This window comes from Acomys minous (assembly GCF_964271855.1).
Source record: "Acomys minous genome assembly, chromosome: 9".
NCBI lineage: Eukaryota > Metazoa > Chordata > Mammalia > Rodentia > Muridae > Acomys > Acomys minous.
In genome coordinates, this window is record NC_140490.1 from 120,567,312 (window position 1) to 120,583,509 (window position 16,198).

The 16,198-nt window shown below is 41.0% G+C and overlaps 1 protein-coding gene across 7 annotated transcripts in view; it reads right to left on the reverse strand.

Annotated features, from left to right (window-relative positions):
• RALYL (RALY RNA binding protein like) overlaps positions 1 to 16,198 on the reverse strand; it is a 651,644-nt gene that overhangs the window by 38,447 nt on the left and 596,999 nt on the right. For all 7 annotated transcript variants that reach the window (XM_084796699.1, XM_084796698.1, XM_084796700.1 and 4 more), the window contains one exon: positions 7,344 to 7,457. In XM_084796699.1, the coding sequence (XP_084652825.1) occupies positions 7,344 to 7,457 (114 nt within the window). The remainder of the gene's footprint in view (positions 1 to 7,343; positions 7,458 to 16,198) is intronic.

Here is a 16,198-nt window from a genome sequence, read left to right on the forward strand (position 1 = left end):
GAGTAAGAATCCATAGGAAGACTTCTGATTCGGGAGGCAGGCTCTGCTGTCTCCTAAGCATCACCGGGATGCAGAGGAGCTTATCTGACATTCTGCAAGATAATACTTTAACTTTCTTCACGGAGGGGATAATCTCCAAGCTGAGAATGAAGAAATCCCTTCAGTAAGAGAACAAACTTTAGCTAAACAATGACTGTAGAGAAGAAGGAATGCAAATGATTGCCATTTTTGTTTAAGGGGAAATATTTATGGCTCCAAATGACATGAAAAGAAATCATTTTTTTCCTCATATTAAAATATTTTTCAGCATATCTAATTTTACTTCAAACACTATATATTTACTTTAAAAGCTATATTTGATACTGGAAACAAATTGAAATTGTTGGAATTTGTCACCAAAACCTTTCTATTAAATTGTGGTTTTGTCACAGTTATCAATATAACTGAAAATTGGTTGAGGTGGCAATTAGCTTTCTGGCATGCTTGTTTATTAGATAATTACCAGCTGAATGGTACCTAGCAGATGACAGAAAAGACTGTTGATACCAAAACACTCCCATTATTCATTACAGTTAAAATGGTATTCTGAAATCATTTTGCATACCAATATGAAATTTTTGAAAAAATATTCTATTTTAAACCTCTATATGAGTTTTAATTCAAGGATTTAAAAATGCTGCTACTAAATATTCAATTCATTACAGATGGTATTACTAACAACCACATGAATAAAATTTCAGGAAGATTACATATGAGAAATTTCTTGATTAAAATATCAGTTACATAAATGATTTTTAGAGAGAATAACTCCAAGTTGTTCACAAGGCTTTATATAAATTTTAATGTAAATTATTTAAAAACAACAAAACATGATTACTTAAATATTGTGATTTTGAGAAAGATTATTGTTTCTTTCATCTTGTAACTTTTGTGAGGAATTTTCGAAATGTCTCAGAACTAGTCAGTTAGATTCAATCTCTATGGGGCACCTAACTTTGACTCACGCTTATCTGCAGCCTTCTGTTTCAGTAATATGGATCTACTCACCATAGGGAAGATGAGCCAGACAGGAAACAACTGAGGGACTAAAACGTGTCTGAAGTGAATTGCGATGGTTGGACCAGTCAGTGAAGTTATCACGTCACTGGGTGATAGTCTTAAAGTGAAGTATATGTGGAAGACACTTCAACAAGGATATTACGGTGCAGGGAGCAGGGGAGGCTGCATCGACACTGGATGTGCAGAGTGGGCTTGGGGAAATAAGAGCTATCGGATGGAGTGAATCTAACAGAGTAAGATTGGGAAACACTAGCTACCCAAATGATAGAAGATAATGCTGAACGCGGAGCACAGACAGGACACAGAGCAAGATCATATCTGGTGTAGCAACCTAACAGTTCTCACCGACAGCTTCTGTGCCCCCCTGACCTTATCCAAACTTTACGGAGGCTTCCTGCTGACCCCAGACTCCCTCTTAGAATCGTCACTTTGGCAGTTTTAGATTTAATCTTTTTTCTTTGCCCAATTACGATGTTTATCTTTTTCACCCATGAATGTTTTCCATTTCTAGGACCTAGCCCCTGACTGGTCTACATATGGATGGACAGATTTAGTCTCTCAGTCTGTTTGGACATAGGCGCCTAACTTTGCTAAAGGCAGTTGTCAGTCACAGTTTGCCTAACCACATTGGCCAGATGCTGCCAACACCTCACAGCACAGCTCAACCAGTTTATCTGAAATTTGAATATTTTCTGGCCTGATCTTTACTCAGAGTTGTGTTCTGCGCCCAGCGCAGATTGCAATAGTCTTGAAGAGAGTCTTGCTAATGGCCTTTGCCTGTGGTCAGTGTATGTATGCTTTTCTGTATATCTGAGGGTTTGGGAGAAGATTCTTGACAGTCTTCCTCAGAGTCAGCTTCTTTACAAACATGCAGCTTTTGTAGTCTAGTATTAATAAGTCCTGTTTTGAAGAACAGGATGTAATCTGAATAAATTATAATAAATTAAAATTTTATTAATACATAATTAAATGTTAATACATCTAATTTCAATGTGTATTTTAACATGTGACTTGTTGGTAAGGTTTTTTGGTAGCCTGCATATCTGGAAATACCATTTAGTCATCCGCACCCTTAGTAGTTTGGGTATTAGAAATAAGTATTAGGCGGTCAGGTCCTTCCCCAGTATCTGCAGGCCTGGTCCCTCTTTCTGTCTCTGTCTCTCTTTCTTTCTGTCAATCTCTCTCTGTCTTTGTCTGTCTCTCTCCCCCCTCTTCCCTCTCTCTCTCTCTCTCTCTCTCTCTCTCTCTCTCTCTCTCTCTCTCTGTGTCTGTGTGTGCCCTCCAGCTTTCAGGGTAGCTGGTGGGAGGACATACTCTCTGGTTTTTTCTCCTTTTCCTCACAACTTCAAGATTGTCTTTCTGTCTCAGGCTCTAGGATACACAATGACATCATATGGTTTGCATCTATTTTCATGTGCTTCTTTAGGAACTCAGTAAGTAATTTCAAACTGGTTAACTGTTAAATTCTCTCTCTCTCTTCTCTCTCTTTTATTCCATTTAGTATATATTTCTCTCTCTTTCATCTTCGTGCCCAGCTCTATTATAGCCTTTCTCCTGAGTTTCTTCATCTTTGCCCCTTCAACCACTAAGTTATTTATTTATGACACCATAAGCTAATTTCTATAAGCTTTGGTGTGCCTTTTGAACACTGAGTCTTATAGGTTTGTTGCTATTTCACCAGCACAGTTCTGTCTCTCTTCCCCGAGGATATCCGTCGGTTTTGGTTGTTTTGCTTCCTGTTGTGTTAGAGGCTTGTTGTCCTGTACCCTCTGCTTCCTCTGAGCTCTTCCTTCTCTTCTGCTGCTGCCCTGTAACGTTTTCTTCCACCTGGCGATCATTGTAGTGTTAGGGGAGTGCTGAGGATTCCTAGCTGCTATGCAAGCACAGAGGGGTTTTGTTTCTGTAGGGCGGTCTGCTCTACCACTTCCTTGGAGATGCATTTCGAGTGTTTCTTTTGGGTTATCTGGTCCCCAAATGTATGTTCCCCTAGTATCTTGTGCTGAGGGGAAAGAACCTGGTACAACCATTGCAAAGCTATAAACTTTTCTTCCCTCTCTCTCTCCTTTCTTTCTTTCTTTCTTTCTTTCTTTCTTTCTTCCTTTCTTTCTCAAGCTTACTTATTATCTATGGACCCCGATACCTACTGTTATAGCTTTTCTATGAAAACTTTTTAGTCCTCAGGCAAATTATGGCAGGGACAACTGAAGAGGACCTCGGATTATTTTATATTCTTCCACACATCTTCACCCATTTTTATTTATCCCTGGGATACACAGTACATTTAATTTAGAGCCTTGTGGGAATTCTGATATTAAAGCTGGACTTGGACTTTCAGGCGGTATTCAGTTAGATACACAAATCTCTTCTGCAGTCTGACATGTGAAATGTTATTCTGTTTTCCTTGTGGTGGAGCTTCACTTCGCAGCGTTATCACTTCTGTCAAGCAGTGCAAGGAAGAAGCTGGGTTCAAACCACTGTGTCTAACTGTGAGCGTCATGGGCTGCATTCAAGGACTCAGGCAGCAGGGATGCACACCGGTGTTCACAAGAGAGGAGGAGAGTGAGGATCTGCCCCGAATACTCCTTCCTTTGAGATTCAAAGTCTGAGTTTGACTCACTGTAGATGGCCAGAGAGGAGTGATGCTAATAGCTCAGAACACAAAATAAACAAGAGAAGCAGCTAAGTGACTTGCTGATAGCGTCTTAGGCATGAGCTTCAGAGGGGATCCAGCCAAAACTTGAATTCAGTTTAGATGAACTCACAGGTTAACCATGTTAACTCCTCTTTCCCATGCGTTGGAAAGGTAAAAGCATTAGAGATGCTAAGATTTTTAAGTGACTGTTATATGTACATGGCATTAGATGACAATAAAGAAGAGTTGAGTCAGTTAAAAGCCAAAAGACTTCTGAACTCTGTAATGGGCAAGCAGCTAAAGCTATTGTGTGGGCTGGATGCACAGCAGATCTCACTGAAAAGTCTCTCAAGGTGTAGACGTTTCAAGCCTGAATATCAGGGTTAAATTTTTCAATATTTTTTACTGAGAAGTCCTACAGTTTGATATTTACTTATAATATAGCCATTTTTGAACACTACTGTTTTAGAATGTTATGCTGCATGAAAACATACGGGTTAAGATCCATTCATCCACTCTGACTGAAGTTTGTGGCCTCTGTGATAGTCAGTCTAACTCTCAGTTTAACATTGTAACCGTGCAGGCAAAGCTGCTGTGTATGTATTCCGTATGCTCTTCAGAGTAAATCTAGACCAAATAATGTCCACCGTCTTTTGCATCCTTCTGTGATAGAGATTCGTTTTTAATGTAGATTAATTCTGCCCACTGCATGATGTACAATCTCTGCCTTTCCTTCTTGCAGTTTGCCCTTCTGGTTATTTCATAATATAAACGAGCCGTATAGACATACAGCTATAAAAACTGTGTGTGTGTGTGTGTGTGTGTGTGTGTGTGTGTGTGTGTGTGTGTGTTTGTGTGTGTGTATGTGTGCGTGCATGTAGGATAAGTTACATTTGATTCCATTTAAAGAAGCATCTAGGAATAAAATCTAGTTATAAGCTACACTGCTATGAAGAGCTAATTGTTGTTTTCCATAATCTACCTTCACTACATCCTTCGAAATTTGTTTTATTCAGTGGAAAAACAATATATGCATGGTGGAATCATAGTAACCATAATTTTAAGTGACTGAGTATGAGTTGCAGGACATTATCTGTTCCTAGAGTTTCAAAGGTCTGAAGCATTGCTACACACTTTGTCATAGTAAATGATTCTACAATGTGTAAAATAAGGAAAAAATATGACCTTGTGCATAAAAAGATTATACTGTAAAATAAAGAGACAGAGATCTGTTAAAAGTAGTCTACAGTTTAGACAGTCTATAGTGATATGACTGTTTTGTAGCAATTTTGTAAGACAGTTTGAGAATTCACTTTGAAATCAGTGGGGAATGAACCCTGTGAAGCTCACCCCAAACCTACCCCATTTCATGCCCAGGCCAGGCTCTGCATTTTCTTTCTCATCATTTGTTTCCTACCTCACACTCCATTTATATTGGAAACATTCCTTATTAAATGCCTAATACCAAGTATGGGATGAGATATATAAAGAGCGATAATGAAGAATAAGTGCTAGCTACCAAATAATTAGCTTTCAACTAATTAGGCATAAAAATTAGTGCCTCTGAATTTAATAAGGAGGCTTTGAGTACCCGTCAGTGAATTTTAATGCATTTCATTCCTCTCTCCCAAACACAGTGTTAACTCTTTCTATATAATTCTGGTTTCTTTGCACTGAGAAAATATAGGAAATAAAGAAGAGGTTTGTATAATCCCTATAAAAATAGACGGTACTCAGGAGACAATTATGATGACAATGAAATTACAAATTAAATACCTTCATTTTCTTCATAGCATGTAAAAGAAGAGAGATGCCAACAGCAAGGACAAAACTTGTCATTTTGAAAGTAACAGTCTCATGACTGAGAAAAGTTTAAATATGAGCAAAGGCAAGATGACAGCTTTTATAAAAGAAAATCAGGGCTTGAAGTAGTGTTGCATTTATAGATGATCATCCAGCAAGATCTGTGGCAGGTATTATTCATTGCAGGAAACCGGAAGGTATAATACTCTGGAATAAGGATCACATTTTTCTCTTTGAGGTGATTTATATTTAAATGAGTTCTCTATAATCCTTTAAACTGAAGTGCAAATTGGTTATCAAAGTCTTTTGCTGTAAGGGTTGTTTTACATAATAATGAATTCTACAGAAGTTCCTCAAAGGGAAATATTGACTTAAGCAACATCACAGGATATTTCAGTTACAGAGACGCTTTAGATTATAGCCATAGACAGTGCACCAAAACTTTTTAAAACTCTAAATTTCTTTACGGAAAGTATAAGCAACGTAGCTTTTCTCAGTATAAATTATGCACTGTAAAATTTTTCAGTAAAAGTTGTTTAATCTATCACGTCTCTTTCATATTAACATGCTGGGGAGAATTACTGACTCCTGTTATTTTTTATGAGATATTTTAAAGTATAGGATGGATATCGTTATTCTGAAGTACTTTTGACTAGAAATGTTCTATAGCTCAGCCAGGAGGCTTCAGTTCTGGTCAAGAATCAATAGGGAGGCCGACTCTTGCTTAAACTTCAGGTTAAGGTCTGTGGGTTCAAGCCAGGAGCCCGATGGTCCAAGCAGGACCCTCATCCGGGACTCTAGTCCCCATTAGTTCTCAGCAGCTAAAAGTAACTTAGTAGCTCCACTTCAAGGATGCAAGGAATACAGCTGTGAGGAAAATCCGAGACCTGGTCATAAGATCAGGTGTGTTACAAACCACTCCCATGGCTGTAGCAATTGAATTATGCCTATAAATCTTTGCTTGCATTCTGTGAAAGGAGCTTGGATTTAATAATAACTTTTCAAAATTGTATTGTTCATTGACTTGATTTTTTAAGAAGGGAAACTGCTAGTAAGTTAAGTCCCATGTGAATCTCAGTAGTACACACACACACACACACACACACACACACACACACACACACACACACAGGGTTATCAACACAATCCACAATCCTTGGAGCAAGGCTTGAGAGGAGAACACACAAGACTTGGTAAACACAAGTCTCAAAATGTGGAGAGGCTCTGCGTTCATCCCAAACATCATTTTCTGTGCTCTTAAAAACAACATTCAGGAAAAAATGTAGTAACTGTGTTAAAGGAGGAGTTATGCTCAGAATTCAGAAAAGGCCCACTCACTGGGCAAGGAATAGCCAATAATTTGACCTGCAGTTGCCAAGGACATGCTGCAGACTCCCAGGTTTCTGAAATTGGGCAAAGACAGTTCACAAGGTGGCAGAAAAGACATAAGTTGGGCTTTGTAATGATGGCTTTTGGAATTTTTTTTATTGTTCTGTGGTTAATTTCATGAAATGTAAATATTATGTTAGCCTGATAAGGCTATTCACTACTTACCTTTATTTTCTTAATTAAAATACTTAGTACAGAGATAGAAATTTTCAACTGCGATTCTACTATTATTGATTATCCCACTAAAATCCTATCCTCTTTGAAATTCAGCCTTAGAAATACTGGTTCATATTCCTCAAAAGTAGTTTCATTCCATCAGCGCAGTTCTTGGCTTACAAGAGTTGTTCGTGGCTTTGTGTTGGCTTAGTGACTCAGTTGATGTCTCTCTGGCCTGCCTTCCATGACTGGTAGTGTGAGGTTCATTCCAACTGTCTGTGACTGCAGATCTCTTTCCACTCACCTGCTTCTGCGTTTTGCTGCTTCTCGATCTTCTCCAGGCGCCCTAGCAAGGAGTCAATTTTAGTTTTGATCTGGGTCAATTCTTTCTTGATTGTCTGTAACTCATCTGATTTCACTGGAAGGGGAAAAGTGGAAAGGAAAACAAGAAGATATCAAATGGACCACTTAGAACACAATTCAAGGCACAGTGCTTCTCAAGACTGTCTTATAGGATTCCCACTAAATCCTCGGCTTCCTGTTACAGCTAGTCATCCTGAAATTTTCATCTTTGCTATTCAGAAATAAGGATCTTAGTGACATAAGAATATGATACTCAATATTCTAACTGCAGGTCACGTGAAACAATAAAAGAGTCTGACAACATTTTCGATAGAACAATGCCATGTCTTGACTTGCTCAGGCAAGTCAGAGAACAAGCCTTCGCAAACCCTCAGTTGGAAAAGTGACTTAGTTTAAGGATTAGTGACACCTGTCATTAATACTACTTTGAATCATCATCTTGTGGTGTTACTATTCCGTGTGTTTTGATTTTGAGACAGGGTCTCAGTAAATAGTCCACGATAGAAAAAACACTCCTCCATTGCCACCGCTCACGGCTAGACAGAAGTGAGTTTTTTAAACCAGGTCTTGGAAGATCGATTGATACAAAAGTGTAACACTTGTCCTCTAGAGAATATGCTACTTCCTGATCTATTTCCAAAAACCAGTGTGACAGTTGTGCACACCTATATCCTTAAACCATGGAACTTGTAGGGGAAAAAAGCACAAAGGAAGTCCACCCAATTATTTTTATCAGAATTTAATTGGTGATTACCTATTTATGTATTTTGAGATAAGGTGCCCTTGAATGCCCCATCCTTCAGCCTCAGCTTCCTGAGTGCAGGAAAAATAGATACATAACATCATATATCACCTCACTGATCTATGGATGTCATCAATTTGTTCCAAGTCTAGCTTTTCAATGTTTAATCTGGTTTCCAAACAGAAAATGGGGTTTGATATGAATGGCAACTTTTAATATTGATAAATGGCATTGCCAAACACAACAAGCATGTGCTGGATATTTAGCTCAGTGGTTTGTGTTTGACTTGCAAGCAAATGGCTCCACACTGAGCCCCAGCAATGGAGAAGAAATGACTAAATATTAGATAAGAGAGCCACACATATCTTATCAAGTCTTTGTCAATTAAATTAAGCATTTATTTTTTAAGAGGCTTACAAAAAACTCCTGGGCATATACCCAAAGGATGTTACATCCTGCCATAAGGACACTTGCTCAACTGTGTTCATAGGGACTTTATTTGTAATCTCTGAAACTGAAAAGACCCTAGATGTCACCCAAAGAGTGGATAAAGAAAATGCGGTATATTTGTACAATGCAGTATTATTCAGATGTTAAAAAAATAACAACATGAAATTTGTCAGTAAATGGATGGAACTAAAAAAAAAAAAATCATCCTGAATAAAGTACCCCACACTGAGAAAACAAAGTATGTACTCACTTATTTAAAACTTTAGATGTAAAGGATAATCATATTGCAACCCATAGACGCAGAGAAGCTAAGTAACAAGGAAGACTCAAGGGGCATGTGGGGCTCTCCCTGGGAAGGGGAAATAGAATAGATTTTGTGGGTTTACTGGGGGCCACTGTGCATGGGAACAGGAGGGATCAGGGGTCAGGGTGTGGAGGGAGAGAACACTGGGAAAGACGATGGAAACTGGTGGGCAGTTTGGTGCAAAGTAGAAACCTTCTGCGATGGAAACGACCAGGAACCCATGAGAATAGCCCTAGCAAGGACCCCTGGCCGTGGAGGACTTGGAGCCTGAACTGGCATCTTCTGTAACCAGGAAAGGCTTCCAGTGACAAAATCTTCCCCAGCCACAAAAATCTTCAACCTACGATTTGTTTTGCCTGTAAGATATACTGGGGTAAAAGTGGCACAAAAATTGTTGGAGTGGTCACCCAATGAGTGGTCCAGCTTGAGACTCACGCCACAGCAGGGAGCCCAGCCCACGCCTGACACCTTCTGCAGAGTCAGGAGCCAGAGGCCAACGGTAGAACCAAACACAATGACTGGCAGAAAAATGAACAAACAGACCCCCCCAAAAGTCATTGAAATGATTCCTAATGATACTTTCCTATGCTCCTAGACTAGAGCCTAGCATAATTTTCAATAGACAGGCTTCATCCAGCAGCTGATAGGAGCAGAGGCAGAGATCCACAGCCAAACATTAGGCAGAACTCTGGAAGTCCTGTGGAAAGGTGGAAAGATTGCAGGAGCCAGAAGAGTCAAGGACAGCACATAAACATGACTCACAGTATCAACTAACCAGGGCTCACAGGGGCTCACAGAAAACTGACATGGCAACCAGGGAGGCTGCATGCCTATTTGTTATGGTTGTGTAGCTTGGTGCTCTTGTGTCATTTTTATTTCAAGTTTATAATTACACCAGGTTAGATATTTTCCAGTATTATGAATAAGTTAGTGTTAAGTTTGAATCATATATATTTGTCAATTATAATATGTGAAGTATTATACTATACATAATATAGATGGTGTCAAAAGATAGAAAGAAAAATTTCCCAGTCCAAAAATAGAAATACTTTCTTATTATTAAATCAGAATTTTAAAGCTAAGTTTTCTTTCTAGTGCAAAGTACTTTGTAACATAAGAACTGTAGGAAACAAGAGTCCCCTGCAATTCCATGTTAGAATTGCCTAACTAAAAGGAGAATGCACTTTAAACAGTGACTCACTCTGGATGTCAATTATTTCACATATCAAAGTATCATTGTTGAATTGCAGCTAAATTTGAAAAACATCATCTGTCACTCCAAGAAATTGATTCTGCTTTGAAGAAAGATATTCATTTCTTTGGTGGAGGCATATCATGTAGTTTTACTTAAACCTATCAGATTTAATAGAAAATATTTTATCTGACAAAAGGCTTCAATGATGGAAAATGGAACTGTTCTAGGAACTAGTAGAACCTATTTCTCAGGAAATAAGCCAATCCTTAGCCATAATAGATTAATTTCAATTGATTTATCATATTAGAAAACAAAACTTGATAAGTCACCAACATCTCAAATGATTAAACTGCATTAGAATGAACCCAGTTTTCATGACAGAAACCTGTAACTGTCCTGGGAGCCAAGGCTTGAGGTTTAGATTACAGGAGGTTCAGATTCAGGTTTTGTGAGACTAGAGAGGGTTATGTTAATATGTCAGTCTAATTAACATTGCTGAAGCTTGAAACAGGTGCTCCTTTGCTCTTCCTATATTTCTAGACTTAGAATCTTAGAAGTCTGCAAAGTTGCTATTTATGCTTTTCCAAAAACTGCACGTTAAATAAGAATTAAGCACACCTGTAGCTCCAATATATCTGGATACATGTTTATTTACTCTTATTTGACCTGTGCTTTTCCACTCACCTTGCCTCTTTCAAACAGTCCTCAACATAACATTTAAAAACCACCAGCCTTGTACTTGACTGAACACTTCCAGAATCTCTCTCCTTTCTAGAGCAAGAGAGGCAAGAAACACATATTTTAGCAGTGTTCTTATATAATCCCAAATGTCTTCCATATGGTTGGAGCTTTGAGAACGTTTGGCCCAGCTGGTGGCGCTATGCTGACAGGATTCATAAGCTCTAGGAGATGAGCTACGGCTGGAAGAAGTCGTTCTCTGGGGATGCGTCTCACGGGTACGTTTGTCTTGTCCACGTCTCTTGTTTCTTGGTTCTCTGTGGTATGAAAAGTTATTCTCTGCTATGTGCTCACCTACCATGACATTCCCTTCAATACACTAGGCCAAACCATGGAGAGCCTTCAGGAACCCTGGGGGGAAAGCAACCTTCCCGGCTTTAACTTGCTTCTAGAATACGGTCACAGTCCAGGAAAGTAATTAATGTACAAGTGCAACTCTTTTACAGTGGTCTGTGGGATCTTCTGGAAGTGTGTGTTGAACTCTCTGCTACCTGCTTTCTCTAAGCCCACCTGTCATTAACAGGACAGCTTCCTGTTCAAAGGGAAAGCTATGTCTGTGTGCCCTGGGGAAGTGCCCTGGAATGCTAGGTGAAGTTTCTCCATGGCTGCATCTTCTGCCCACTCCCTTACAGGAAATAAGCCCAACAGTCTTAGTACCATGTTCACAGCATCAACAGGAGCCCTAAGTGGTAATAGGACTTTATGCTATTATTATACCATATTATTTTGTAAACATGCTTCTCTGATCAAAGGCTTTTTCTGTTCCCAAATGTGTCTCTAAAAATCTGTCCAAGGCTTTAGGGTTTAGACTTGTTTGCATATGAATTTCTCTTTTACAAATCCACTGAGGGGTGAGTCTCTCACCTGTAATCTATTTAATGGTACCTCGCATTTACTGCTACATGTTCACTGATTTTTTTTTTTTTTTTTTTACTTTTCTTTTGCATGTCTGTGTTCCACAGTAAATGGTAAGTTTCTGGAGTGAATACCTCTTGATTAGGCACTCAGGAAATTCAACAGCCTCATTCTATGTGTTTTGATAGCTCCCTCATCCTGGTACTGATTAGTGGGTTCCTGCCTTGAGGTTTAGGCATTGAGTCAGTCTTCTTTATTTAAAAATGATTTTAGTGGCTTAAAAAGAGATGTTAACTCAGGTAAATTGCCAAAGGAAAATTCGTGTCTTGTTCTAATAAATCTGATTCTGAAAACGTGTAAGTAGGATTTGGGTGAGCTGTGAGACCCAGGTAAGTTGGCCGCTGTGGCCATCCTCAGGGGCGAGCTGTGAGACTCAGGTAAGTTGGCCGCTGTGGCCATCCTCAGGGGCGAGCTGTGAGACTCAGGTAAGTTGGCCGCTGTGGCCATCCTCAGGGGCGAGCTGTGAGACTCAGGTAAGGTGGCCGCTGTGGCCATCCTCAGGGGCGAGCTGTGAGACCCAGGTAAGTTGGCCGCTGTGGCCATCCTCAGGGGCGAGCTGTGAGACCCAGGTAAGTTGGCCGCTGTGGCCATCCTCAGGGGCGAGCTGTGAGACCCAGGTAAGTTGGCCGCTGTGGCCATCCTCAGGGGCGAGCTGTGAGACTCAGGTAAGTTGGCCGCTGTGGCCATCCTCAGGGGCGAGCTGTGAGACTCAGGTAAGTTGGCCATTGTGGCCATCCTCAGGCTCCAGAACGAGAGCTGTTCTTCGGGAAGAGCGCCTGCAGTTCTGTCTTTTCTGCTATCATATGAACATTAGAAAGTTTCCAGTCTCTGGAAACAGTAAACAACAGACACTAGAGAACTGCAGCATGTATGTATGCAGTGTGGCCATTTCATTCTAGCTTCAACCGGGATAACACGCGTTACCTTCTAACATATGTGTATGTGACAGAAACCAGAATTCATAACACACAAGTCCTAGGAGCTGACTGGCAAACCAGGAGACAGTAAACGCCCAAGAGGTAGAAGAACCATGTAGCTGTAGCTATGCCCTGTCAAAATTTTAGGATAAAAGAAAAGGCAAGTACAATTTTGGCAACTAACTTTTAAATTTTTTCCTAATTTCTCTTTAATTCATAACCCTCATATTTGAAGATACATTGCATAAAGTACACTGTCCTTTCTAATTAAGTGTGAAATAGTTACAGTAGAGAAATTTTGAAAGTACTTAACATTTTCGGTCTACTTACTGTTGGAAAATTATGGTAAATTATTTCACTAGCAACTGAAAAATTAGATGTAACTACTAAAGATTATGAGTTTTATCATTGAAAGTTTACAAATTTGTGAACGTTATTTGTTTCATACATTTGCAGAGCATGTGCCCCACTCTAACCTCTGCCTTTTGTTTTGTTCGTTTTGTTTTATTTTTAATACTCAGAGGCTGTATTCTCAGCTACTGGCCATCACTTAAATGTGTCATGTAGTCTCAGACTTGTCACTTTGACCTGGAATAAATCAGTCAGTTCTGAAATAGTTCGAAGTTGCCCACACTAAGTGTGTCCTCATCCCCAGGGTTGCTCTTCAGCAGGTCACCCTCCTCCTCCTCCTCCCAACCTAACTTCTCTCATCCGTTATTACTTCCACTTCTTTTTTTTTTTTTTTAAACATCGTTATCTGACAAGATCATGGTTGTTTTAACATAAATGCTTGAGATATAACTGAAAATATTAATGGAAGTATATTATTGAAATCTCCCTCCAGGAAGCGGCAGATACTGTATTGGGCAGTAGAAGAAATTCCCTATAGCTATGGAACTCCTATTTTGGATGAAATAAGGCATAGATAGAGATAAAGAAGAAGTTAGGAAGGCCCTGGCTTTCATTTTATATGGAGTAGTGGGTGTTAGTAATTGGGTACGGATGACAAACAGGACAACAGGCATCTCAGCGGCCACCTCAGAAACCCAGCGACAGCAAAATACATCATCGCCAGCCTCTAGAATGCCACGGTCCCCGAAGGCGTGTGTGCCCTTTCTACACATGCGCTGGGTCACCTTATAAGGGGACTTGTTCCCATGCCTGGCTCTCTCTCTTGTATTCCCCAGGGACAGTCAGTCTCTGTAATCCCCTCCCATAATAAAACCTCTCACTTGAATCACCCAGGTGCCCTGATAAATCCTAATGGTGCCACTGGGGCTACCGATCCTGCCTCTTAAGCTCCAGAATCCTTTCCTCCTGTTCCTCTCTGGACCTGCCTGCTTGCAGATCCATTTTTCTGCATACGGGATAGCCAGGTTTCTGCACTCAACACAGAAGGAGTTGGCCCTTTTTACTCAGTGTAAACACTTCCCTTTGTCCTAGAGACTGATGGTACCTCTCTAGTTCACTGCGTGAGCAGAGGTACCCCAACCACAGTCTTCATGATTGTGGCTGGCCGTTCATGATGATCTTCAATTAGGACTTTTCCCTTTGGGTGAGATCTCCTCTCTGGCAAGGTGTGCCTCCTCCACCAACCCCCCTACCTCTCCTGCTAAAATCCTAGTGTGTTAGGTGAACTGTGTCTCTGGGCTAAGCTCCTTCCTGTTGGGGCTGTGCTCTTGGACTTTGACCAGTGCTTACAGGTAGTTGGGAAAGATGCACCAATATTTGAGTTAGAGTCTGCTCTTGGGATACCTGAACACATCACCGACTCCACTTCCCCATGGGTACAGTCCATCAGACTGTTCCTCCAGGTTCCTGTTTGGAATATCTTCTGGACAACTTCAAGTTCCTGCATCTAGCACCCACCTTAGGGGCTTCTGAACCTACATGCCTCTGCCATCAAATCTGACCTCAATATCCTTTAGATAATGAATCAAGATGGCCAATTAATGGCACACTAAATCCCAGTATTACACAGGACCTTTTAAGCACTGCCAGCAATTGGGCAAATGGAAGGAGATTCCCTAAGTTCAAGCCTTCTCTCCTCTTCGCTCCAAACCTGCCCTCTATTCTTCCTGTTCCTCCACTCCCCTCCTTCTAGCTATAAAGCCTCAACCCCGGAATCCTCCACCACTTTCTGTCCTGCTGATGAAGCCCTGCCCTTCTGCCTTCAACCCACAGCTCCTTCTCTCTCTCAAGGTCCTTGCTCCCCTCTCAAGTTTCTTCCTCTCTCCCCATCTTCCTCAGCCTCCTCCCCTCCAGCCTCCTCACTTCCCTCTCCTGCAACAGGCCACTCGAACTGTCCTACTTCGGCTAAGAACTTCACACCACCAGCAGCTGTCAGTCCCCGCATCACCTGCTCTTGCTCCGCAGAAAAACCTCCTCCTCCTCCACCTACTCAAGCTAAACCATCTCCACTTCTTCCTTGGCGGGAGGTGGCCAGCATGGGTGGCTTAGTGGGGGGCGGGGTGTTCCCTTCTCACTAGCCGAACTCTCTCAAGTGGAAAAGAGACTGGGATCCCATACATCTAATTCTTCTACTAACATTAAAGAATTTCAATATATCACGCAATCCTATATATCTCTATACACACACACATATGTATATATGTATGATATTACATATATCTTACCAACAACCTACCACCTGAGGAGTGTAGGCAAGTTTGGGAGCAGGCAGATGAGATACACCAAATTAATACAGCACACTTGGTCACGGTTCAGGTGGTGCCTGACCTGGACCAAAAATGGAATTATAATATCCCAGGACGCCAGAAGGCTTTTCCACCAGACACCAGTTTACGACCTGCCTCCTGGCTTGTCTCCACAAGGCTGTCCTCAAAGCCAAAAAAATTATGAAAAATTCCAAGACGTCATTCAAGATAAAAATGAAAATCTGTCCCAATTTCTAGAGTGCCTTACAAAGGCCCTCTTAATATATACAAATTTAGACTCTGAAAATCCAGAGGGCAAACTACTCTTACTGACCTATTTATTTTTCCGGAGTTACCCCAACATCAGGGCTAAACGTAAAAGTTTGGAAAGAGGACTTCTAACTCTGCAGGGAGAAGACAGCACTGGCCTTTAAAGTGGACGATAGGAGAGATGAAAAAGCCAGCAAACAAAATACCAAATGCTGGTCAGGGCCATCTGACTGGCCCCGGCAATGACCCATGCTTTGCATCTCTGTGACTCAAGGCCACAGGGTCCCTGTTACAAATGTGGTCAAAGGGGTCACTATGCCCTGGCCTGCCCTAACCAGTGCAGGCCAGGGAGGCTTTGTCCAAAGTGACATCAGGAGTGACACTGGGCTGATACCTGGCCCGTGTCTTCCATGACACAGGGACATCACTCGCAGATCACCCTCTGGTTGGTATCCTAGGCCTGGCCACAGATAACTGAAGGTGCCCGGGTTCCCTCACTCCAACCACTGCCATCTCTAACAGGGAGCCATGGGTAGGGTAGTTATGATAGTATCTGGACACCCCATCTCCTTCCTTGTGGACACTGGAGCCACGTAAACATGGCACTG